General features: G+C 39.2%; 3 protein-coding genes across 4 annotated transcripts; 1 reads left to right on the forward strand and 2 right to left on the reverse strand.

Annotated features, from left to right (window-relative positions):
* Window positions 1-195: 195 nt before the first annotated feature.
* Window positions 196-7925, forward strand: nelfcd (negative elongation factor complex member C/D). Its single transcript, XM_058631751.1, has 15 exons — window positions 196-409; window positions 1430-1533; window positions 2123-2232; window positions 2372-2481; window positions 2593-2700; window positions 2830-2982; window positions 3328-3458; window positions 4162-4327; window positions 4412-4546; window positions 5252-5391; window positions 5652-5766; window positions 5843-5938; window positions 6407-6547; window positions 7189-7318; window positions 7467-7925. The coding sequence occupies exons 1-15, from the start codon at window positions 353-355 to the stop codon at window positions 7499-7501; spliced, it is 1731 nt and encodes a 576-aa protein (XP_058487734.1). The 5' UTR covers window positions 196-352; the 3' UTR covers window positions 7502-7925.
* Window positions 7926-8419: 494 nt separating this feature from the next.
* On the reverse strand, window positions 8420-14587 carry ctsz (cathepsin Z). 2 transcript variants are annotated; one of them, XM_058631753.1, is made up of 7 exons: window positions 14460-14587; window positions 14194-14338; window positions 12194-12357; window positions 11796-11975; window positions 11557-11707; window positions 9686-9848; window positions 8420-8967 (listed from the first exon to the last, which is right to left on the reverse strand). In XM_058631753.1, exons 2-7 carry the CDS (start codon window positions 14328-14330, stop codon window positions 8842-8844), a joined length of 921 nt encoding a protein of 306 aa, XP_058487736.1. In that variant the 5' UTR covers window positions 14331-14338; window positions 14460-14587; the 3' UTR covers window positions 8420-8841. The 2 variants fall into 2 exon arrangements, with proteins under 2 accessions (XP_058487736.1, XP_058487735.1); XM_058631752.1 differs by lacking the exon at window positions 14460-14587 and having other exon boundaries at window positions 14194-14433.
* Window positions 14588-15146: 559 nt separating this feature from the next.
* On the reverse strand, window positions 15147-23981 carry npepl1 (aminopeptidase like 1). The gene is made up of 12 exons (XM_058632774.1): window positions 23762-23981; window positions 21446-21631; window positions 20651-20821; window positions 20455-20544; window positions 20276-20357; window positions 19415-19557; window positions 18417-18494; window positions 18221-18321; window positions 17391-17514; window positions 16905-17081; window positions 16601-16711; window positions 15147-15957 (listed from the first exon to the last, which is right to left on the reverse strand). The coding sequence occupies exons 1-12, from the start codon at window positions 23909-23911 to the stop codon at window positions 15799-15801; spliced, it is 1572 nt and encodes a 523-aa protein (XP_058488757.1). The 5' UTR covers window positions 23912-23981; the 3' UTR covers window positions 15147-15798.
* Between the last annotated feature and the right edge of the window lie 127 nt (window positions 23982-24108).

Raw genomic sequence — 24108 nt, forward strand, 5'->3', positions numbered from 1 at the left:
TTTTTTATGTTTGTATAAATCTAACAACGTGCCAAAGAAGAGTAAAAAAGACCTGCTGTTTCATAGGAACATGTGACCTGCATAATGATGACCTAAAACCTCAAAAAACTGTGATAAATAAAAAAAAATGTGGTGTTGTGCTGAGAGAGCTCAGCTTCACCTAACATACTGATGAGACCCTGAGCTTAGGGGGCGTGGCTTGCAGTACACCGCTTCGCCATTTTCCTCTTGTTGTGGTTAGCTTGCTAGCTTAGCGGGCTGTAGTTTTCCCCATTTTAACCCGTTTGCACCCATATTAAACACACCCAGGTGATTTGTAGCAACAAACTCAACCCCTGCTTTCCTCGTCATCATGGACGAAGAGTATTACAGCGGCGGAGGAGACTGGGAAGGAACGGAGGGAAGCACGGTGAGAGGTCGACTTGTTGCTGCCGTTTAATTAGCATTAGCTTTGCTGCAGCTCTAGCAGCTGCTGGTTTGCTGCTGTGATAACGGAATATTAACCTTCAGGCTGCACCGATGATGCTGATGTGTTGTGATAAAAGTGGTGGAAACGTGTGCACCTGTAGTGTTAAAAAGAACCTCCGCAACAAAGTCTGAACTCACAACAGCTAAGTTAGCTGGCTAACATCAGTTACAAGCTAGCTAACATGCTGACCGTTTAGCTCCCCATCTCAACAGAACACAGAACTCAAGTTTTGCATCCGTCTTTAAAATTTTTATTTTTTATTTTGTTTAAAGCACACCAGACTGTTGGTGTTCTGCAACACAACTCAAAGGGCTTGATGTTATATGTCAATAATGAATCATATAAGCTAAGATGTCACATTGATTCACCAGTTAACTTTTACTTCGCTGTTTTAACCTAAAAGTGGGAGATAAAAAGATACGGTTTATAACCTGCTCTATAATCTGCTCTTTTTGTCCTTTGTTCAATTGAGATTACTATCTTGACTAATTTCCCGAGTAATCAGTTCGCTGATTCATTGTTGTTTCACAAACCTCATAATAATGACTGTTGTTTTGTCAAGAAGATTTGTCAAGAGATTTTTTACTTTAGTGTCACAGAGAAACAGAAATCATAGAACTTGTTTTTAATTTGTCAAATGATTAATTGATTGTCAACATGGGAACATCGTTTTTCAGCTGTCAACAAAATCCCTTCAAATTTGATTATTTTTTAAGTTTTTGTTTAAGAATTAATACATATTTGAACCATCATCAGACGGAAATCTTTTTTTCTTCTAGTCCAGTAAATGTCACAACATAGTGAAAAATATTTATATGTGTTTTCCAAACGTCAAATTGACAATGTCTTCAAATGTCTTGATCTGTTCTCTAACCAAATATTCTACTAACTGGTTAATGGTTTCATTGTTGCAATCCTACAGAGAACATTACAGAATCATAAACACTTTCTATCTTTCAGGAGGAAGGTTATGCTGATGACGGAAAGGTCCAGGAAGACTGTCTGCAGAAATTCTCCAGCAGGGACTACATCATGGAGCCGGCAATCTTCAACACCCTCAAAACGTGAGTGCCTGTCTCCAAATATTATGATCCCTCTTTCTAAAACGAGAACAATACTATCGCAGTTCCTGCATCTTTGGCTTCAACTCGCTCAGCATTCATGTGCATGGCACGATGCCTTGCCTATCCTCTCTCTATTGGCACGACTGTCGGCATGCAGAAGCTTCCTGTTCAGTGATATACCTGTCATTTCTGTTAAGGAACCCTCCCTAAATGTTTCACACTGGATGAAAACAAGACAGATGGGAATATTTCTTTGTGCCTCTCACAGGTCATTACATAGGACAAATGTTTAGTTTTCATCTGTTTACCAAGCTTTGGTTGTAGACAGAGCGAATTATTGACATGGTTGAAAAATTGCATGATACAGTACATTATCCACTTTTTGTTATCTGTGACTATATTTGACATATTCAGCAGCTATTGAAGTAATCAAGTCATGGACCTATACCCATTCCGTTGCATGTCTTATCCAAACAATGTCAAATTCGGCACTGCACACCCATAGTAATCGGCTGGAGAATTAATAGATGGGTTTGTGAAGAAGGAAGAGAGGCTTCAGTCATAAATTTCCTTGTCTTTATTCTCACAGGTATTTCCGAGCAGGTGGTTCTCCGGAACACGTCATCCAACTTCTGTCTGAAAACTACTCTGCTGTAGCTCAGACTGTTAACCTGCTGGCAGAGTGGCTCATCCAGATGGGTAGGTAATGGACTAAGAAATGTGAGGTCACACCGAAGACTTTGGTTTACGTGCTCATGGCGTCTGAGTCATCAACTGTGCCAAGGAAAAACCTGCCCCTTGTTGTTTATTAATCTGCAGTGTATTTGTTTTACTGCAGGTGTAGAGCCTGCTCAGGTCCAAGAGCGGGTTGAAAATCACCTCAAGAGTCTTCTGATAAAGCACTTCGACCCCCAGAAAGCAGATTCCATTTTCACTGTTGAGGGAGAGGTGAGATCTGCTCAAATGCTGAAGACTTGGTCATCAATGTTATATATTACTTATGTTGTAGAGGAAGCATTTGTGTGGATATGAAACTAATCGATTCTGCTGTGTTTTCAGACTCCTGCGTGGCTCGAGCAGATGATCGCACACACTACATGGAGAGATCTCTTCTATAAGTTGGCAGAGGCTCACCCAGATTGTCTCATGCTCAACTTCACTGTAAAGGTATAATTACACAAAAGAACTCAAAAACAGCCATTTTAAAACACGTCTTTATTGTTTGTATTTTCTCAATATAAGCAGTTGTTTTACTTTGCAGCAGTTTGTTTACTCACCCTTCCTCTGTGTGTCAAGCTCATTTCAGATGCCGGTTACCAGGGAGAGATCACCAGCGTGTCCACTGCGTGTCAGCAGTTGGAGGTTTTCTCTCGAGTACTGAGGACGTCTTTGGCCACTCTGCTGGATGGAGGAGAGGAGAACCTGGAGAAGAACTTGCCTGAGTTTGCTGTGAGGCTAACTTTATTTTGCACTCTATAAACTTTGATTTTGTAAAATAAAAACGTGCATGATTACTTTGTTTTTAAGTCCTACTGCTACTTGTCATTAAGAATCGGTTCATTAATGTTAAATCTGGTTTGATCGTTTAAAATATCAGATTCTTTAAAAGGATCTGGTATCATAGGTTTGTACCTCATACTTTTTTTTGGCTTTCCTAACTGTTTCATATGACTGACAATTACATACGTTTTTAATTGTGGACGTTCTGCCGTGAAAGAATAACTAGGGTGTCATCTCTTTACTGTTTCTGTGTTGGATGGTCTTTGCTGAGTTGTCGTTGCCTCTCTCCTGTAGAAGATGGTGTGTCATGGCGAACACACCTACCTCTTTGCCCAGGCCATGATGTCGATCCTGTCTCAGGAGGAACAGGGTGGTTCAGCTGTTCGCAGGATCGGCCAAGAGGTGCAGAAGTCGGCACATGAGAGGTACAGCTCTCTCTTACGGTTTGACATCTGTTCTGTCTCGTTTCACCAAATGAAACTGTTCAAGTGCAAGTAACACATGTTACTGTAACAGAATTATGGTGATTTTGTTGAATAAAACAAGAAATAATTTAAAATGTAGAATATGAACGGACTGGGATTTAACTTGGCAAATTCATATGCCAACATGATTCAGTATTTTTTTTTTATAGAAGAGTTCTCATTGGTTGAGGATACTTTCTCAACTTTTAAGAACCAGACACTATTGTCCTTGTCCCAGCTTTAAGCTGACAAGAGCATAAATCCAGTCTCTTCATTAGTCCAAAATGCAGTGATATGGATTTTTACCATGTTTTCTCACAGTTGTCTGCTTTTCATTGGCCGGCTTCTTCTATTGCATCCATATCAAACCTCAGTGGTGGGAGGTGTGGAGCATGTGCAAGCTTAAGTCCAGTTGAACGTATACATGCAGTAGTAATTCAATTCCCAGTCACGTTATTTGTGTGTTGGTCCAACATTAAGAAATTCAATTTGGTACCATTTCAGTCAGACTAACCTGTTTATATTTATTTTAAAAATCCGTTTTTAGTCAGACTAACACAGTAATTCAATTTTTTTCAAAGTCCATTTAAACATTTGGGGTTTGTAACCGTGTATCAAAGATCAAAGTTCACTGTTGACGTCAGTTCTGTGGTTCGTATGTCAGAGGTCATGATGCCAGTCAGATAACCCTGGCACTCGGCACAGCAGCGGCCTACCCTCGGGCGTGCCAAGCACTGGGTGCCATGTTGTCTAAAGGAGCCCTGAATCCTGCTGATATCACAGTCCTGTTCAAGATGTTCAGTAGCATGGACCCTCCTCCTGTGGAGCTGGTGAGTACAGAGCATCTTTGACCTTGTTTATGATCACTAAATATTTGTGCTGCTCAGTGGAACGCTTACATTTCTCGTCTGTAGATAAGAGTGCCTGCCTTCCTGGACCTGTTCATGCAGTCACTATTTAAACCAGGATCAAAGATCAACCAAGACCATAAACACAAATACATCCATATCCTGGCGTACGCTGCCAGTGTGGTCGAGACGTGGAAAAAGGTACAGAAAGCTCGTAATTTTGGGAGGGACTGTTCACATGCAGTATCTTAAAACACATCAAATAACCCAGAGGTGTTTTTAACCAAGGCGGGTTTGCTCTTCTGTTGCAACAGCTTCACTTAATTAATTATTGCATTAAAACTAAATCTAAATCACAGACGATGGGGTTTACCAACACTCCTTTTTCCTCACCCCAGCTTTGCTCTTTCATGTGTGAAGAAAAATAAGAAAAAACTTGCCATGTCTGGGTTAATCCTCTTTTCCAGCTGATTCAGGAGTTTTTTGCTGTAAGGTTCAAAGTTCATTTCAGAGTGGACAAAAAACAATTTGACCTACTTCTTTGGTCCGTATATCAAATGGGTGTGCTGAAAGCACCTGCTGCGTTCAGAAAAGTTTGGATATTTTTATCTCAGTGTGACGGGGACATGCCCAGAAAAACAGGTGTGTTGCAACGGGTGCACATGATTTGTGCATCTCCATTGAAAATAAAGTGCACAAAAGACAATGCATGTGAACAGCACCTTGAAATTAGGCTGACATGAGAAACGCATGCAGACGTGTTTACTGTAGTACAATGTCACCTGCACAGTAGACCATGTTAGGCTGTTTGTAAATATCACGTATCCTTGTTTGGTTCTGTTTTGTTCCCTGGTTCCATGCCAGCTTCTTAAACTCAGTTTCCTTGTGACACCTATTCACTCCCAGAACAAGCGAGTTAACATAAATAAAGACGAGCACAAGTCGACTTCAAAGGCCATAGAGACCGTGCACAACCTGTGCTGCAACGAGAACAAAGGAGCTACAGAGCTGGTGGCTGAACTCGGTACTTTGTACCAGTGCATCCGGTGAGTGAACACGACCCCTGCACCACCTGCAACTCCATAAAAAAGGAAAGAATGCATTTCATTAGAGAAACACTGAAATATAACCTCCTGCATTCAGTTAAAAAGAAATAGAGATAGTTTTTAAAGCATTTGTCTGTCTGTTGTGGTAACAACCAGATAAAATGATATCCACTCAAACGCAGATTTTAGGAGTGACTGAAATTGTGTTGGAAATAATGACTTTCCTTGACTGACCTGTTTGATTTAATTTGTGTGTTCAGGTTTCCAGTCGTTGCCATGGGTGTTTTAAAGTGGGTGGACTGGACGGTTTCTGAGCCGCGTTACTTTCAGCTCCAGACTGACCACACTCCTGTACATTTAGCTCTGCTGGATGAGGTACAACATTCCTGTCACCAAGATCAGTGTTCCGTTTTTAGTGTTGGATTTTAACATGAACTCCTCCTCTGCACAGATCTGCACGTGTCACCAGCTGCTGCACCCGCAGGTCCTCCAGCTGCTCATCAAACTCTTTGAGACGGAGCACTCTCAGCTTGACGTCATGGAGCAGGTGTGTACTGAGCTTAGCTCACACTAAGGCTGCAGAGATTATTGATTATTAATTGATTAAGAAATTATTTTGATCATTGAGTGTTTTTTTTTAATAAATAAAACAATCTCAGTTTTTTTCTGCTTCTTAAATGTCAATATTTTCTGGTTCTGGTTGCTTCTTCTTTCTTATGGACCAAACACATAATTGATTATTTGACAGATTCATTGATGACAAAATAAATAAAAATCAGAAAGACCTGACTATAGCTCAGCGGTCGACCGGTCACTTCTCTTTGTTTTGACTACATGTTTCTATGACAACGCATATCAGTCAGCAATTCCCCCCCACAACTGCAAAGACTCCAGCTCACACATCATGTAATGTGGGATAATCAGTGATCTAAATGGATGCCTCTCATTTGACTTTCTTTGTTAGTGCATGTACCGTCTCTCAGCTGACTGCATGTTGTTTTATTCCCTCCCTCAGCTGGAACTGAAGAAGACGCTGCTTGACCGAATGGTTCATCTGCTGAGTCGTGGCTACGTCCTGCCCGTAGTTGGTTACATTCGAAAGTGTCTGGAGAAACTCAACACGGATATTTCCCTCATTAGATACTTTGTGACTGAGGTAAAAGTAACATCATAAATATTTCCCAGCAACGCAGAAGTTCCTGCACATCCTTGATGTTGCAAACCTTTGATTTAAAACACGGCCTTGAAAATGGTCTTGGATTAAACAAGTTTGACTATATTGTTTTCTAGGTTAAGTATCAGCTAAGTGAAGATTTGGCATGACTCAAGTACAGTATTGTATTTTTAATGAAATGATGTATTATCATATGTCATATGAGAAACACCTCATTTGAGAATCCTACAGTCATCTTTGGTGTTTTCAGTCCTGTATATACTGATGACTTAACATAGACTGTACTGTTAATTCTTGAGATTGGCAATGTGACCAACACAATGTCACAAGTTCACAAATGTCACCTGCAACCACGCTGTCAATCAACGGGGGTTCATTCATATGTGTCCTGTCTATTTTTCCTCTAAATGGAAACATAATTTACAAAACTGACACCAAGACCTGAAACTATCGATTGAGACCTTAACTCTTCAGGAAAATGTTCACTGAAGCTCATTTTCCCATAGACTTCCATTCAAGACTACTTAATTAACCAAAAAAATACAAATATAGTCTGTTATTTACAAAAACATCCATCAGAAAGCGTTTAAAGAGTTAAACTCCAGTATTGTTCTTTTTAAAAGGTGCTGGATGTGATCGCACCTCCATATACATCAGACTTTGTTCAGCTCTTCCTGCCCATCCTGGAGAACGACAGCATCGCAGGAACGATACGCGCAGAGGGAGAACACGATCCTGTCGCTGAGTTCATCGGTGAGTGACGACGTGCTTTTACATTTTGAGCCAGCACAGAAATGTAGTGTTCACACACACACACACATGACAGGGAAACTGGAACATAAAAACTTTATATCATCCACTTTTTTTACAATTAATGTGGTTATTACTTTTTTTTTTACAGCCCATTGCAAGTCAAACTTCATCATGATCAACTGATGTGGACTCTGGAAAAAAAACATTGTTGATGGACATTGTACAAATACGACCAAACAAGGACAGAAGATCTGTGATCTCGACGTTAACAAGTGCTCTGCTTCATTTCACTCGGAGACGAGACAGAACTTTTCAGTTTCAAGAGAACAAGGATCATACTCCCACAGAGTGGGAGTGAAGTATCGTTTTTGGTGGCGCTGTGTGTACTTCCACACTGGCTTGCACTTGCCACTATGACCAACAGAGGGCGCCAGACGCTTGTTGCGTGAACGTCAAGTCGTTTGTCACTGAGCGGGTGGATTGAAGAAGTCTCATGATATGACAGAAGAGGCTCTGAGAAGATGCAGCAATGTTTTTCTTTTTCACCTTTTGTATTTTCTATATTATGTTGGTTTGAGTTGTTTTAAAATAAAAACCTGATCATGTAGTCTTAGTGCTTGTCTTTTAAACTTTATAGTTGTGAACGTTACTTACTTATTTTCGATGACAAACTACATACTGCCTCAGTTCATATGGACGGCGTCTTGTGTAAGATGCGATCCCCAAATGTACATCACTACATGGAATAAGTCAAAGCACTGCAGTTGAACTGGTTCCTCATCATGGATCAAGACTTTTCAGGACAAGAATAAAAGCAGCCTAGAAAAAGGCTTTTTAACATGTTTTTGCAGGAAAAACACAGGTGATCCTAATCACATGGCTCTGTTCAGTTCATGTCAACATTGAACCCAATATTATGCCTGAAGCTAATGGAACCATTATTGATTATTTACACCTGTGATTTTGCTGACATATCTGGAACAGATCAGGGCCAGTTACATTTATCACATAAAATTATGGCCAATAACAAATTTAAAAAAAAAACCTTTTTTCAAACCACATTTCAACTTTGAAGACAAAGAGAAACTGAAACAGGAAAGGTTTTGTGTGAACCATCACTTTCGAGTGTCCTTTATTAGCATAGATATCGGTTATTTTCCATTTTTCTGACGTGTGGATTGTTCGGCGTGAAAACCAAATTATAAAAAGCTTTATTTGACATGAAATGCATATAAGAAGGCACTTATTATGTTTTTGTAGAAAAACCCTGCTCCATCTGTCTGTTGTTACTCTCCCTGATTTAAAAATAATTCAGATTGTTCAAAGTCCGAACACTTGACTGTGAAGCAGGTATAAATCCAGCTGAAATTTACTTAATCCTTATTTCAAGTGTAAAAAAAAATTAAAAAGATCAAAACTTCCCTTTTCAAGATTTTGCATACAAAAATTTCCCCACTTCCAGTGAAAGGACGAGATTAATAGCACATACTTAAGCATCGTCCGGCACTGTGTGCTGTTGTCCTCTAAACGTAGTCTTTAGGGACGATTGGGTCTCCGAACATACAGTCCTCCTCTACTGCCAGGTTGTATGTGCTGCCACTTCCTCCCTTGTAGGAACTGGTCACAATCCTGAGCCAACCCTTCTCACCCTGAGAAGAAAGAAGCAAATCAGAAACTACTAATTCTGATAACCAATTGTTGTAGTCATTTTCCAGCCAAAGACATTCAAGCATGCCGACAAATGCTCGGCCATTTCTGTGAACCAGCCTGGAACCTGGACACTTGCTCTTACTGAAAACACGGCAGCCAGAAAGGACAAAAGAATAAGAGTTTCATAGTTTGACAGCCTTTTCCAACAGGAAACTCAAATTTATAAACAGCTTACACACCCTGCACTAAAGTCCATAGAGAAAATGATCAATTTTACATCACGGCACACACAAGTTGTTGATCCATTGCAGCCTCCGTCAGTAAGTTCAAATGTTTGAATCTAACAAAAGGCACAAACTGACCAAATGAGACAGCAGTAGACCAGCAGCTCCCACATACCTGCAAGCTAAAAATGTTAATTTTCTCTCTGGACTTTGGTGCAGGAGAGTTATCCATTTCCAAACTTCAGTTTCCAGCCAGGAAAGGCTGTCTCACCGTGGAATATAGCAGTGAACATATTCTTCATATTCTTAGACTTAAGTGGGTGTAGATTTAAATCAGTGAGACTTTAGTTAAGTGGCTACGGTCTGTTTTTCTTTCTGTGCCTGCTCTTCTGGAGTGAAGATGACAGTAAACCCTTACAACCTCTTTACTTTCACAGATGAGAAAACAAACTCCTCTCACTGCCTAAACATGATCTGTGGGACGTGGACGTACCCATGGCTCTCCCCAGGAGTTCCGCACAATCCAGTATTCGACACCGTTCTCCACGCCCCACCCTGCCACTGAGATGATGTGGTTGATGAAGGGTTCCTCTTGGTATTCTGTGTAGACGCCTCCAGTGTACGCATCCAGCTTCTCTGTGGCCATAATCCCACAGCTGAAGACAACAAGCACCACGGATTACATTAAAGTGAAACAATGGAGAGAAGACATGAATGTACAATCATCTACAGAGGACCTGAGCCGCTGACTGTTAATAGCTTACAGTATATTAAGTACTTACAATTGTTCATAAACACTGTAAACCATATCAGATACATACAAGGTATAATGAAGGAAATTAAACGCTGTATAAATACAGTCAACAAAAAACCTTATCGACAACTTGTGTCATAAAGCTCAAGTGTGTAAGAATGGTGAGATTGCAGATTATTACAATCTGAGGACTCCTCTGCTCAACCCTGCTGCTGTTCTCCCATACGCTTCAGGAAACTACGGTGGCCACATGTTCTTCTTATTAATTGGTTTAGTAAGCTTGTAGACACATGGCAGCACAAGATGGCACCTTGCTTTAAGTAAAAGTGCATATAAAAGGCTTACAATCTTCTTCCAAAGGCTAAATTTACTATTTGTCAGGCAAAACCTGGATAATAATGATGATAGCAATAATAATAATAATAATAATAATAATAATAATAATGATAATAATAACAACAATAATAATTGTAATAATAATAATAATGATGATGATTGAGGGGCCCTATTAGACCTATCCCATAACTTAACTTGTGTTATTTGTATGTGGCCATATAAAACATCACATAATAACCAGTGCTATTATTTGGCTTCAGGGCATTTAATAATCCATCCTTAGGTAGAATATTCAGTCTCTGTGTATAATCCACCCTGAATGTGTATCATTATGTTTTGTTGCTTTTTGAACAAGTAGATTCTCTCTGAAGGACGTAGGAGAGATAAGAAGAATCAGTGAAAGGCGATGAACCAGACTTGAACCAGACACAGTCTTTTTCTGTCGTCTGTGGAGGAGAAAAGTGTCGGAGTCTGTTCTGTTTGGCTGAATTCTTTTCATTCTTTTTGTTATTTGCACTCCTTTGTGGAACAAAATTGTTGTGAAAGACTTTTTTATTCCTTGTCTTAACCAAACAGACGTCTAGATGACTGGATGTCTGTTACAGTTGTATTTACTTTCAAAAGCTTTCTGGTCCTCAGACAAACTCCATGTCTGGTGGTTTCCCTGCAGTGTTGCAATTATGTGTGTCTTAATATGAAGCACAGTGAATGTAGTACAGGGATTGGACTGGAATCATTATTTTTGAGGTACTATATGTTCGAGGAAAAGGACAAAAATGGGCACGTAACACTCTCAGAACTGGCAAAAATGTTTATAAAATATGTAAAAGTAGTGCACAATGGCTCAGTAGCGCCTCCAAGAGGTGAAATGGTTTGACTTGTGTGTTCAGATTTGATCTTCTGCAAATCCTGGTTATAATGGGTGGTTATTTGAATCACTGTTGTGAGTTAATGGTTCCAGTCTATCATTTGTCATCGGTCTGGCCTCTCTCCTCTCATTACTCATTACTGTAATAACCACATGTTGGCTTTGACTTGCAACTTCTCAGCTTTCAGAAACCGTTGGAATGTTTCCAATCGCACAAACAGTCGCGTAATTACAGTAATGCAAAGTGAGCACGTGCCACAAGGGTTACGGCTCCTAAAAATACCAGTTCCGTGTGAATATAAAGCCCTAATAAAGTGTTTCTGATTGGCAAGTGTACCTAATAAAGTGGCCAGCGAGTGTCTAAACAAACTGAATGGACAGTAGTAGAGAGAAACATGAAGAAAACCTGATGGGTCCTTTTTCGTAGATCTCGGCCATCATCTTCTCTCTCCCGCTCACAGATCCGTAATCTGCCACTTTCCACAGGGTGTAGTTCTTGATGATGTTGCACACACCAAAGGTGGTGCAGGTGCCACACTGGTTGAAGGGCTTGCAGTCTTTAGAGAGGAACACAGAGCACACAAACGGCTCACTCTCAGACCTTCAGTGACAGAGAGAAACCTCTGATCTGTGTGTGCTACTCACTCTGGTCTTTGGCCTGGTAGTTGTTGCAGGTCTCATCTGGGATCCCGTTTTTGTTAGCGTACTCCCAAACTCCTCCGTGATCACCTCCGTGACAAGAGCCGGCGTCACCACAGTCGATCACATTCTGGACAGAGAGGTAGGCAGACGGCCACACTCCTTTACGTTTAATGTTGATGCGATCTGAAGACAGCACAAACATAGGAATGTCAAAAATAAATAAAGAGTACAAAGCAGAATTCACGCACTTACAAGGAACATGAGCTGGGATTAGAGCGTCGTTGTTGCAATAGTTATTTTACGAACCAGTTTCTGTTCCTTCTGAGCAAAGAGGAACTAAAAGCATTGATCAAACATGTCTGAGAATTCCCCTGTGAGAACTATGTCACGAGTCATCATACCTGCCATGGCGCTGGTGCTGCCGTGTGCCCAGCAGGAGCCGCAGTACTGCGGGATGTGCTGGTTGCGGGTTGTGCTGACATAGTTTGTACCATCGATGTTCCTCCAGTCCCATGATTTGGGCAAATCTGACACATTTAAATATTCATGAGGGCGAGGAGCAGTCCTGTAAACAGACAAGGATTTGATTGTTTAAAGCATTTGTTGTTCTCTTTAAGAGTTTCTCTGTTTAGTAAAAATCTGTATTTACATAGTGCTTTTCTAGACTTGATGATCACTCAAAGCTGCTTTACACCACAGTTTTTGACATTCATCCATTCATACAACAATGTGCAGGGTTTTGCCCAAGATTATATTTTCAAACCCACAACTTTCAAGTGGATAGACGACTCACACAGTAATTAACACATAAAAGTAGAGCTGCAACTAACGATTCTTTCCATAATCGATTAATCGAGTACTTGTGTGGGCCTTACAATGTCAGAAAATGTTGATCAATGTTTCTCAAAACTGGAAGTGATGATGTTCTCAAATGTCTTGTTTTGTCCACAAACCAAAATGACTCAGTTTTAAATTATTTCTTTGTTATATGGAGCAAAGAAACCAGAAATTATTCACATTTAAGAAGCTGAAAAATGTGAGAAACTTGTTTTAATTATTGAAAAAACCTCAAACCAATTAATTGATTAGAAATAGTCAATGATTTATTTAGTACTTGATTAATAATCAAACAACTGTTGCAGCCCTACATATAAGTTTATTATTGTTATTTATATTAACTCACTACCACGTTTAATGTTGTGGCATAAAAAAGGAAACTTTATTGGGGTGGTTTTGTCTCACAGACCTGGCAACCCTATGTTAAATCCTAAGGATGAAGTGTCTGATTTAGTTAATGAAGTAAGTAACTGTTTTCTATGCCACTTCATTAGTGTTGGAATTCGAACGCTCCTTTTGTTCTTTCAGTAAAGATAAAACTTTAATAACACTCTCTAATACCTCGACTCGACTCATTTTAATATATAGTTAGTTGATCTGGGGAAGAACTGGGGTAAAAGGAAATGAGCAAGTGAGGAAGGACAAAATACAATTATTGTTTGAATTTTGTCAATGTCCTGTTATAGAACATTCTATGAATATTAATACAACATGAACTAAAAAGTCCCGTCTATCTGTGTTAAAGCGTTTTAAATAAAATGACACATTTAACTCTTTGTTCCAAGTCCTTCAGGGACAAATAACTACTTTACAGTGAACTGTTCACTTCCTCAACATGTGACTGACACCTTGTGATGCCAGTACAAAAGTGATGATGAGTTATAATTATAAATCTGAGACTTGCTTACCATGACTACTATTAAGCAGTGCTGGAAGCTGTTGTCCTGTGAGCTGCTTATCTTGCAAGCAGCTGGCTCTAAGACAGAAACTTGTCTTCTGGTTGTGTTGTGGTTTGATCGCTTCCTGTCAAGACTTTTCCCCAGTTTCTGAGTGCATTTTGATGGTAAAGGAAACTGTACTCACTGACACCGTGACTTTTTTTTCTCGCAATTTCTCTGTAGGAAAAACCTACATTTTTAACTGTTATGATGGTCTGTCTCTCTTCCATTGTTAATTGCCTCTTTCCTCGCCATTCTTCTAGTCACAAATAATGCTCACAAGGGTCTGGTACCACAGTGTGTTCCAACACTACTTTCATGCCGACAGAGGGGGCTGTAAGTAATCAAGAAAAGTTGGGACAACTGTTGGAATTGGTATAGAACCAACTGCAGAACAGCTTTACGTTGTTTTTGTATAATTCCGAAATGTAAATTATTTGTCAGTTTTGGGTAACCTAACTTCTGGCAGTTCAGCACTTACCTTTGTACCATTTAAAGCTATTTAAAGGACTAACAGTAGCTCGCTGTTTGACAATAAACATCCCGTTTAACTAACTGTTTGTTGTTGTTTTTTTATACCAAAAGTGCTGACTCATGTAGAAACAAGATAATTCGGTTGAACTCACTTGAGTCCGAAGTGCTGGTTCCTCGGTGTTCGGACGTAACAAGGCTGTTTCTGGCTGAAAAACACTCCCGCGGACACTGCGGACAGAAGAACCGCCAGCAGCTGCAGGACAACGAGCAGCGCAGCTCTGCGGGCCATCAGTGACTCTGTGGAGAGGAGAGAGTGAGGTAAGCTAGGCACCAACACCGACACCAGACTGACTGAAGTTACGGTTGAGGAACCGGTAACGAAACTCAAGTCATGTGACCACGAACACACTCGACTTACATGTAAACGGTCGATGACGCAGTCAAATCACGTGAATTCATGTAACAATGCGCGAGCCACAACTGTGATTACGGAACTTAATATGGGGTTCAAACAGAGGGGGGCAGCAGTGCATCGGTTGGTGTAAGGCCTGTCGGAAATTACTACAAGAAGAAAAACATTGGCTTCTCCTTAGAACAGTAGAAGGCAGTATTACACCCAAAAACAATACGAGATTACAAATAAAAGAAAGACTTTGAAATTTCAAAGTCTTTTAATCTTTCTTTTAAGATTAATCAAACAAAGGGCACTCAATAGAATATTGGAATTAAACAGAGAAAGTGAATAAGTTAATCTATCATAGATCTTTATCAGTTAGAAAACTATTACACATCTATAGTGGATAAAATCTAGTAAAAAAAAATCTTACTTCAAATCTACAAGATTACATTGTCTATAGATCAACACAGAAAATCACATATAAATCTGTTAGATAAAATCTACAAGAGAACGATGAAGACAAAATATTCTTTACTTCTTCAGTTTAACTCTACTACACACCTCTAGTCGTTTAAATACTTTAAATAAAATCTACTACAGATCTAGAAATCTATTGCACTGTAGATCTACTGTAGATAGATAGATACTGTTTCTGCATAGGGGCAAAATCAACAGTATAAATAATAAAAAATATATTTCACACATAAGTCAGATGGCACTGCCTTTTATTGAAGGACAACAGGATCATCACATGGGTGACAAACACCTCACATCACACACTGGATTCTGTCAAACACTTCTTAATTAACATTTTGTATTTAGTGTGTCAATGCTTGTCGTTACTGATCTGACACAGTTCAAGTTTTCAACTCTGAAATCGGCACAAACACTCAATCCTCCATTTTGGTCCAGGGATCACTCAGTCCATCCATTCACAAGATATTTACAAAGTACAGTGGATACAAAAAAGAAAGTGGAACTCTAAGTCTGAGTGAATATATGGCATAATTCTCAGTTTGCATATACTGTAGTATCAATATACATTGCTCTGGATGAGATGGGTATTTGAAAGCAAGGTGTAGTTTTAAAAATCTGAGTGGTTTATTCATAAATGTAAACCACCCATTTCTCGAGTAACTGAGAAATAGAGAAGCGGTGCAGGAAAAAGCCAATTTAACAAGGACATGTCAGATTTACCTGTGATTATCGGTTTAATAAAGCCAAATTCAGTCAATCCAACACTGAAACTGAATCACATTTAAAATGTTTTATCTTTAAGTGGATGAGCACTTGATTTAATGGTGTGCATGTTTGTGTGTGTGTGTGTGTGTGTGTGTGTGGAAGCAGCAGAGCAGACGCTCTACACCAGTCTCCGTCTTTTGCAGTCTCGCTCCATCTGGTCTCCAGACATGCAAGTGGCTGCACCCAGAGGAGACACCTGGTTCAGCATGGAGTCATCTGATGCCTGACCAAACAAGGCCATGAGCAGAGCAACACCAAATCCTGTGGCACGCTCTCCCTGCAGAGACCAGGTAAAATGCAAAAACAAGGATCAGATCACAATATCCAGTGTCATTACAGTAAAGCTTCTCTGCACCTTTCAATAATATCACTGAGACACCATGCTGCTCTGTTTGTTCTGAACCCCTATGATCAGCCTCTTGGTAATTGTGCTTCGAAAGGTGATAAATACAAAGTTAAAAATTAGTTAAAAAAAAAAAAAAGTGATTTGTAAAACATCAACGGAACTCATATCCCTGATTTCTCGGTGTTGCAGCACTGTCTGATTAATGAACATTTCAATGAAAAGACAGCAACTTGATGTTTACATTTTAAAGTTACACTACAGCTTTAAAAGCAGTTCCCTCTTCTTTTTATTCAAAAAGTATAAAAAGTATACTTGGACTAAGAGATTTCTGTGCATCTATTCCATAATTTAAACACAACAAACAGTTAGACATGGTCTAAATTGATTTCTGATGCCAGAGTTAAACATCACATCTAATCTTTCTAGTATCCGATTGACATTCATGAGCTCTGTTTGTTTTCGACTTAAGAAATGCCACGCCAAGATTATTATTTGGACAAAAATCAAATCACTGACTGCAAACTGTCAGTCAGCACATTTTTTAATGTGCTGACTCTGGTACTCTGGTACTCACAGCATGAACAGGAGAGGCGATGTCAACATGGACCCAGACACCAGACCAATCAAAGCCCAAGTGGGAACCAATAAAGAGGCCAGCGCAGGAGCTCTGGGCATTTTCTCGATCCTGTCGAAAGAACAGGGAGAACGAGAGAATTACAACATAATACATTCAATGTCAAATAGTTAGCTGAAAAGCAATGACACCGTATATTGATTACTTATTCCTGGGACAATTTGACACTTCTGTTAACTCCAACATACAACATAGTGGTTCTCAACTCTTCTTAGTTTTGATGGAATTGTAATACGTCACTTACTGCCACAGAGTTCTTCATGTCAGCCATGGCAGAGGTGAACTCACTGAAATGCAGCTCGGGGCAGTAAACCAGAGGGTGAGCCAGATCTCCGCTGCTGCGGCCAGCGCGCACGCATGCAACCTCCCACTGCTCGCTGTTGGTCATCACAGCTGCGTGGTGCTTTCCTGTGGAGATCCCCTGGACGACAGCAACAAAAAAGGGTGAGGGATATAAAGACAAAACCTGCTGAGCAGGTGCAGTTACTAACGAGGTGAACGGAAAACCGCTGATAAAGCACGCTGAGGGTTTTTATACTGTATGTTTGAGGTGGAGTTATGCTAACTATGGCTCTGGTCCATCATTGAGACATATTTTAGAAAAAACATTCCTAAACAGAAAACTGGAGAGAAACGGTTTCTAGTTGTACTATTTTTGCATTATCAGCCACTATTTTCCAATATATATATATAATGTGTGAAGAGGAGACATTCTGTAATTGGTACCCACCTGTGCCCCCGTCAGTGTAGCCATATCCAGAATAATATCAGCTGACAGGTCTTTGCTGGCGTACACCACCCCATCAGCCAACACCAGCCTCCCCTCTGCATCAGTGTTGTTGATCTCCACAGTCCTTGAGAATAAAACAAATGACAATTTAGCACCGGTTGATGTTCCTTCCTGTTGATTTGGCTTGTGCAGTCATTCTGTGATAGGACAGAGAAAATAAATCAGGGAATAGACACTTAAAGGGACAGTTCAGGTATTTATTTGATGTACTGACACATGGTAAGCTGCTATTGTCAGGGTCCAGCCTGAGAGAAGAACACTCACCTCTTAGCTTCCAAGAAAAAGATAATGTTTAGCTTGTGGGGACACAGGAGCTGCTGGTCACCCAAAGGAAGAATTTAAACAACAAAGTCACAAAATAACACATATCAACCGACTCATAGAGACAGCAGTAGATCAACAACTTATGTGTGTCAATTAAAAAGATTGATTTTTGTTTTTCTTTGGACTTTAATATGAAAAACTTCAATTTCTAGTAGCAAAAGACTGTAACAGTGGCAAGTGGCAAAAATATTCTTAAGCCATTGTAGACTTCAGTGGGCAGACTTATTTTTAGTTGAGCCTTTCCTTAAGTGGCTAAAATCTGTTTTTTGAAGCCATGTTTTTCTTATAGGCAAGCGTACATGACTCAGGCTGGCCCATGTCACAGTGATGTCAGCGCCGACTATGTGTCAGTACCTCATATAAAACTTAAAAAACCCTGAACTATCACCTTAAGACATCAAATGAAATTCCAAGGAAACGATTAAATACAGGAAGATAAGCCTCACTTTCCAGAGTAGAGTGTGTGGATGTCATCAGGTCGTGTAGCAGCAGGTCCAACAGAGTTCTCAGCAAGGCAAAACACTGCATGGAGATTATCCTTAAAGCCCTAATGCAAAAAAATGAGGGATTTGAAAAAAATAAAGCTGAAGATTTACAGAGGATGATAACTTAACAATGGAATAATCCAAAATGTCAAATCACCTGTTTAATTGTAGCTTTAAAAGCTCCCAAAATAGCAGCAGCTCCACCACAGTCTCTCTTCATTCCTGGCATTGTTGTCTAGACAAAATGAAATGAAACAGTAATATCATCAGTAACCTGATCTCTGATGTTGAGCTAATGCTGCAGCTTTCAGAAAGGCTTTTCCAGCTGGTTTGTAAACCATGTACCTGCAAGTGCCTACATTTTACTATATAAATTGGTGCACACAGATATGTTGTATGGATGTCCCATTCCCAATCTCAAGTATCAGATCAGAGCTATTTTTTTAACTGATTGGAGATCTAAAATTGCTCTGATCACAGTGTGACATGTATATATTATTTCTTGTATTTAACTGTTCATATTGTAATAAAATGCTCCCTGCTCTGTTCTCTCTGTCCCAATCGCTGCAGCACACACTCATACCAGTGGCAGTTGCTGGTTTAGTTTGAAACAGAGGAAGCTGATTTCACAACCACTTATTAATACATAAATGCTGCCCTGCAATAAATTATGTAAAACTGAAACAAGGAAATGTTATATAGTGTTTTTTAATTACAGTGAGTGTACAATATGTAAAAATGCAAATGGAATATATCACGGCGCAAATAACACACAACGGGCCGCTATTTGTTTTCTGAGCTTCACTCGCAAAATCCACATCTAACAGACAGAAGGGGCTCCGGAGTCTTGTATATTTCTATCTTGTCAATCGAAAACTGGTCATCAGCACAGCATCTGCATCATACTTGAAGCTGAGGAGGAGAGTGTGTGCTGTGAGCACAACTTTGACGTTAATGAACTCATCACACTTTTGAGACACCTTTAATTAATTGAAAGTTATCAGGACATAAAGAGGATTTCAATGAATAAGATAGAAAGTGTTTTAGAAACCAAAGCAGTCAACACTAGTCACTGATTCACCACTCTGCTGACTAAAGTGGTGAGTCAGCAGGACGGAACTCTTTCATAACATTCAGTAACCAACCATCACGTACCTTTCCTTTTATGCTGAGTCCACCGGTGTCGTACACAATACCCTTGCCCACCCAGGCAATGGTTTGAGTCGCACCATCTGGTGTGTGGCTTAATACTGCTAAGGCTGGAGGATTCTCTGCTGCCTTTCCCACTCCATAGATACCTGGCAGAGTCAAGAGAAACCGATAAAACACGTAAATAATCCTACTTACCAATGATTAAGCTGACACTTTGCCATCTTTAAGATGAGAACTTATATGCATGCTAATCAAATTATAAAGACCTAAACAAAAATGTTCAGACAACGTGAAATCAAATTAGTATATATCAGTATTGCAGGCTGCACAAAGGTAGAGATAATTTTTTTTTGCGAAATGTCATAAATGTTTGTTTTCTAACAAACAAGCAGTGAGTAAATATGCACACTTAACAAATAATTGTAGTGTGTTCCTTGGCAAACCAAACATTAATTTTAATAATGAAAGTAACTGGAATTGATTTTATAATAATTACAAGTTAACAAGTGAAAATATAAATAGTCTTAAAAGTGTCGCCACAGTATGGGTCCGGTGCTCTTCACATGAAATTACATATGGCTGCTGTTGGAAAAATAAAAACTGACACCACAGGGATGGAATAAAATGTATTATGATGAAAGCTATGTGATTATGATACAATAACTTATTATCTCCATATAGTGAAGAATGCATCAAGTTAAATTAGTATCCAATGATAATATCATAACAATTTTATAATCAATCAATCTGTCAATTATATCAATTAACTGATAATTCCATTTTCTGATTAAAAAATGCACTTCCATCAGTAAACCAGCTGTGCTGTTATTTACGGAGATTAAGAGATGTTAACACACACTTTACCTCCAAACCCTCTTTGCTTCAGTTCCTCTCCACGAATGATCACTGGTGTGATTCCAAGTTCAGTCCCAACAGCCTTGATCTCCTACGAGTATGAGACATGCATTTGTGGCAAACTAGAATAACGACATCCCAGTTTTGTAATGTCAACAACATTTTAAAAGACAAATCCTTTCACTTACATCTAAGAAGTGATCTGTATTCATCTCATTGCATGGCGTGTCCACAATGCGCGCTGCCAACCGCACTCCATCAGCAGCATTGGAGAGACACTGAACACACACAAGAAAAAGCTTCAGCTATGGCAGACTGCTGCACATAATGTAATGCTTTGTAAATAAAACAAAAATAAAGAAAGAAAATAAATCAGGTCACCACCTCAAGTTCTGCCACATTCAGTGGATTGCTGTCCTGACCAATAATCACAAACTCCAGAGTGACGTGCTTTTTCTCAGTCCTGCGCAAGGATGCGGAGCGGCGAGAAAAGATGGGGAAAGCCCGAGCAATGGCACAGGAAGACGCAAACACATCTGAACGCTCACACACCATCTGGAGAAGAAAGATGCAAAGTTAAAGTGTGAGTCCAACTGAAATTGTACAAAATCAAATTTCTCAAACTCTGACTCACACACCTAGATAATGTGATTGGGAGTTAAGCTGCATGTATACATTCAGTTGGACCAGAGTCTGACAGAGGCTGGCCTGAGGGCTCTGGGCATGCGCCACAGTTCCCATCCCCAGCTTAAACCATAACATTTAAAAAAAAAAGAAAGAAACCAGTCCACAGAAACAAAGGTCAACCTCAATAAAAACATGATGGACTTTAGGCCGATACATTTTTTTTGGCAAGGAGAGTGATTTATTGCTCTGTCAGCTTAAACAATTTAATATTTTTAAAGTTGACAGATGGTAGGAAGACTGAGAATGAAAACTTGACATAAATCAGAAACTGGCTACTAACGAGTTGAAAGGGTAGCATAGTGTAGGCTGACACTTCTTTCAACAAATAATTTTCTCCAGTGCATGTATACTGGCAGAAAGACAGTAGTCTAACTGTAGTCAACTGAAAGACTCAAATAGTTGTAAAGTATCCCTTCTAAAAGAGATAACAATAATGGGATCAATTAACTAGTACATAAAAAGGCTAGCACAAATTCAAATGAGGATACTGACCACGATGCAGCGGTTGTTTCCTCCAGGCAGACAGGAACGAATCAGACGGGACAAAAAGTGGGCAGAAGACGGGCTGTTATGTCTGCTGACCCGTGAAGGAAGGGCAGCCACCGTTGCATGGTTGAGATACAGGGGGCAGTTGTCCGTGGGATTTGGGTTCAAAGCATTAAGAGCCGCCTGCCAGACCTGAGAAAATATGAGACAAAGCTTTGTCAAAAACATTTTATGGTGAATATAGAGTGAGACACTATACTTTTGCACAATGTATTGCTCTTGTGTTAAGGAACAAGGAATTGTTTCCATCCTCAGAACAAAACTCAGGTTTGTGATCTGTAGAACCTGACTTTCTACAGTGCAGAAGTGATCAAGATGTAAGAAAGAAAAGAAGGGCTCTAAAACAAAATTAGTTCAACTGCTGTAAAACACCAAGAACAAAAAATTATTTACTGAGCTCATTTTGAGGACAAGACAGGGACAGAGTCTAAGACAGAGACATCATCCCATGTAAGATTTAATATCACCTTCCTGTTGTTTAAGGACAAGAAGATCAGCAGTTTTGCAAAGGTTATGCATTATCTGTCATAACAAATGTGTGTGCGCGTCTCAACAGACCAAGACCAGACGGAAAAAAAATCACTCTATATGTAAATGGAAAAATGCCACAGTGAGTTTTAAATTTAAGGCTTCCAAGTGTCACCTCAGTGTCAGACAGCGTCACACGTACAAGCGTTAAATTAGACAAAGTCCTTTCACTATCTAAGGATCTAGGAAATAGCTCACTGCAAGCAATGGAGTAATAACTACATTGGACAATCATTTTCAGAGGATATGGAGAAGCACTGGATTAGGAGACATTTCCTGCGAGAAAGAAGAAAACTTCAACTTTAATGAAATTAACATTGTAATTTATCTTTCCATTAAACAAGAATCATATAAACCTCTAACAAGACTGATCAAGCTCACCTCTTGATTTCTTTGATGAATGTGACATTCCTACGGGTTATATCTGTACTCTGTACATAGCTTTCCAATTTCTTAATATTAACTTGTTAACTCATGCTATTCCTTGTGGATTCATCTAGCTTGTAAGAACCAAATTAAGTTTTGCCAAGTTGATCACAACACAGCCATTACTGTTGTTGGATGTAGGTTTACGCCGCTTTATCATTTATCTTATTTGTTCTTATTTATTCTCTTTTTTTGTTGTTGATTTTTTGCTACTAGTTTTTAAACATGTTGTCATTGTTCCAGCCTGGTTGAGGTCACGATTAAGTATATTTCGATCTATTTCACTCTTTGTTTGCCTGGTAATGCATGGTGATATGCATGGTTTCATTAACTGGAAAAAGACTTGGCATTTGTATTACCAAAAAATATGTGGAAGTACACTTTTAATTTCTACACAAAATATACCCCACTGACTTTATTATGACCAAGTATGCCAACAAAGACATTTCCCATACCTTCAGCAAACATTCAAATGAAATCATCACATTCTGCATAGATTTAGAATTTAGATTTTTGATATTTGTAAATTCTAGAGCTGCAACTAACGATTATTTTCATTAGCGATTAATCTGTGGATCATTTTCTCAATTAATCGATTACTACTTGTTTAGTACATAAAATGTTAAAAATGTTTATTGATGTTTCTCAAATCTGGAAATAAATATCTTGTTTTGTCAACAAACCAAAATTATTCAGTTTTAATGATTTCGTTGTCAAATGGAGACCAGAACATATTCACATTTAAGAGGCTGAAAATCTAACACCAAATAATCAATTATCAAAATAGTTTACAATTAATTTAGTAATCGATTAATAATCGATTCATCACTGCAGCCCCAGCAAATTCTATTCATATTAAAATAGTTTGTGACCATGTTAGTCTAAAGGACAGTGACAAGTGAACGTTGTCTTTTCTAAAGTATTCACATTCTCATCTGTTCTCATTGACATAAGTCTAACATTATATAATGAAACCTAACACACGACAAAGACTAATAAAACTAGTTTTCTTCTCCATTATCTCCAATTAATTAAATAATGTCTCCACTTTTGTACTCCTTCGTATACATTTTTGTACTTCTGTACTTTTGCATTACTTCGTTTGAAACATTACATTTTAAGACATTCATTTTTGTTACATATGATATAAATAAACATGTTATGTTGTTGTAAATTACTCAATTACAAAAACTTAAAGCTAGCTAGTAAGGTAGCACTGTAGCTAGTCATGATGCTAGGTAACGTTAGCTGCGTGAGCTAACATTAGCTGTCAATGGAGTATCATCATTATCATTATCCACAGCTAACCTCTTTGCTAACCACCGGCTGCAGTTTTCCTTTGACTTGGCTCCAGCTGACTTGCTGCAGGTTTGCCTGCTGTCCGACAATCAGGACGGGACGACTCTGAGGCTCGGAGTCGCCGGCAGAGACTTTAAACTCCAGCACCACATTCGCCATTTTCGTGACCTGCTGAAAAGATAGCTGTCTGGACGACAGCAGTCAAGTGGACGACGAAGAACTGACTGCTGTAAATCACTGGAGCAGCTGGGACCGGCGACGGCAGCCGGGAGAGGACAATACGACAAATTACAAGATTTACCTCTATTGTGCATTTACGTACGAATAATACTTTTTTATTAGTTAATCATTAGTTA

Source organism: Solea solea, chromosome 6, assembly GCF_958295425.1.
Source record: "Solea solea chromosome 6, fSolSol10.1, whole genome shotgun sequence".
Lineage (NCBI taxonomy): Eukaryota > Metazoa > Chordata > Actinopteri > Pleuronectiformes > Soleidae > Solea > Solea solea.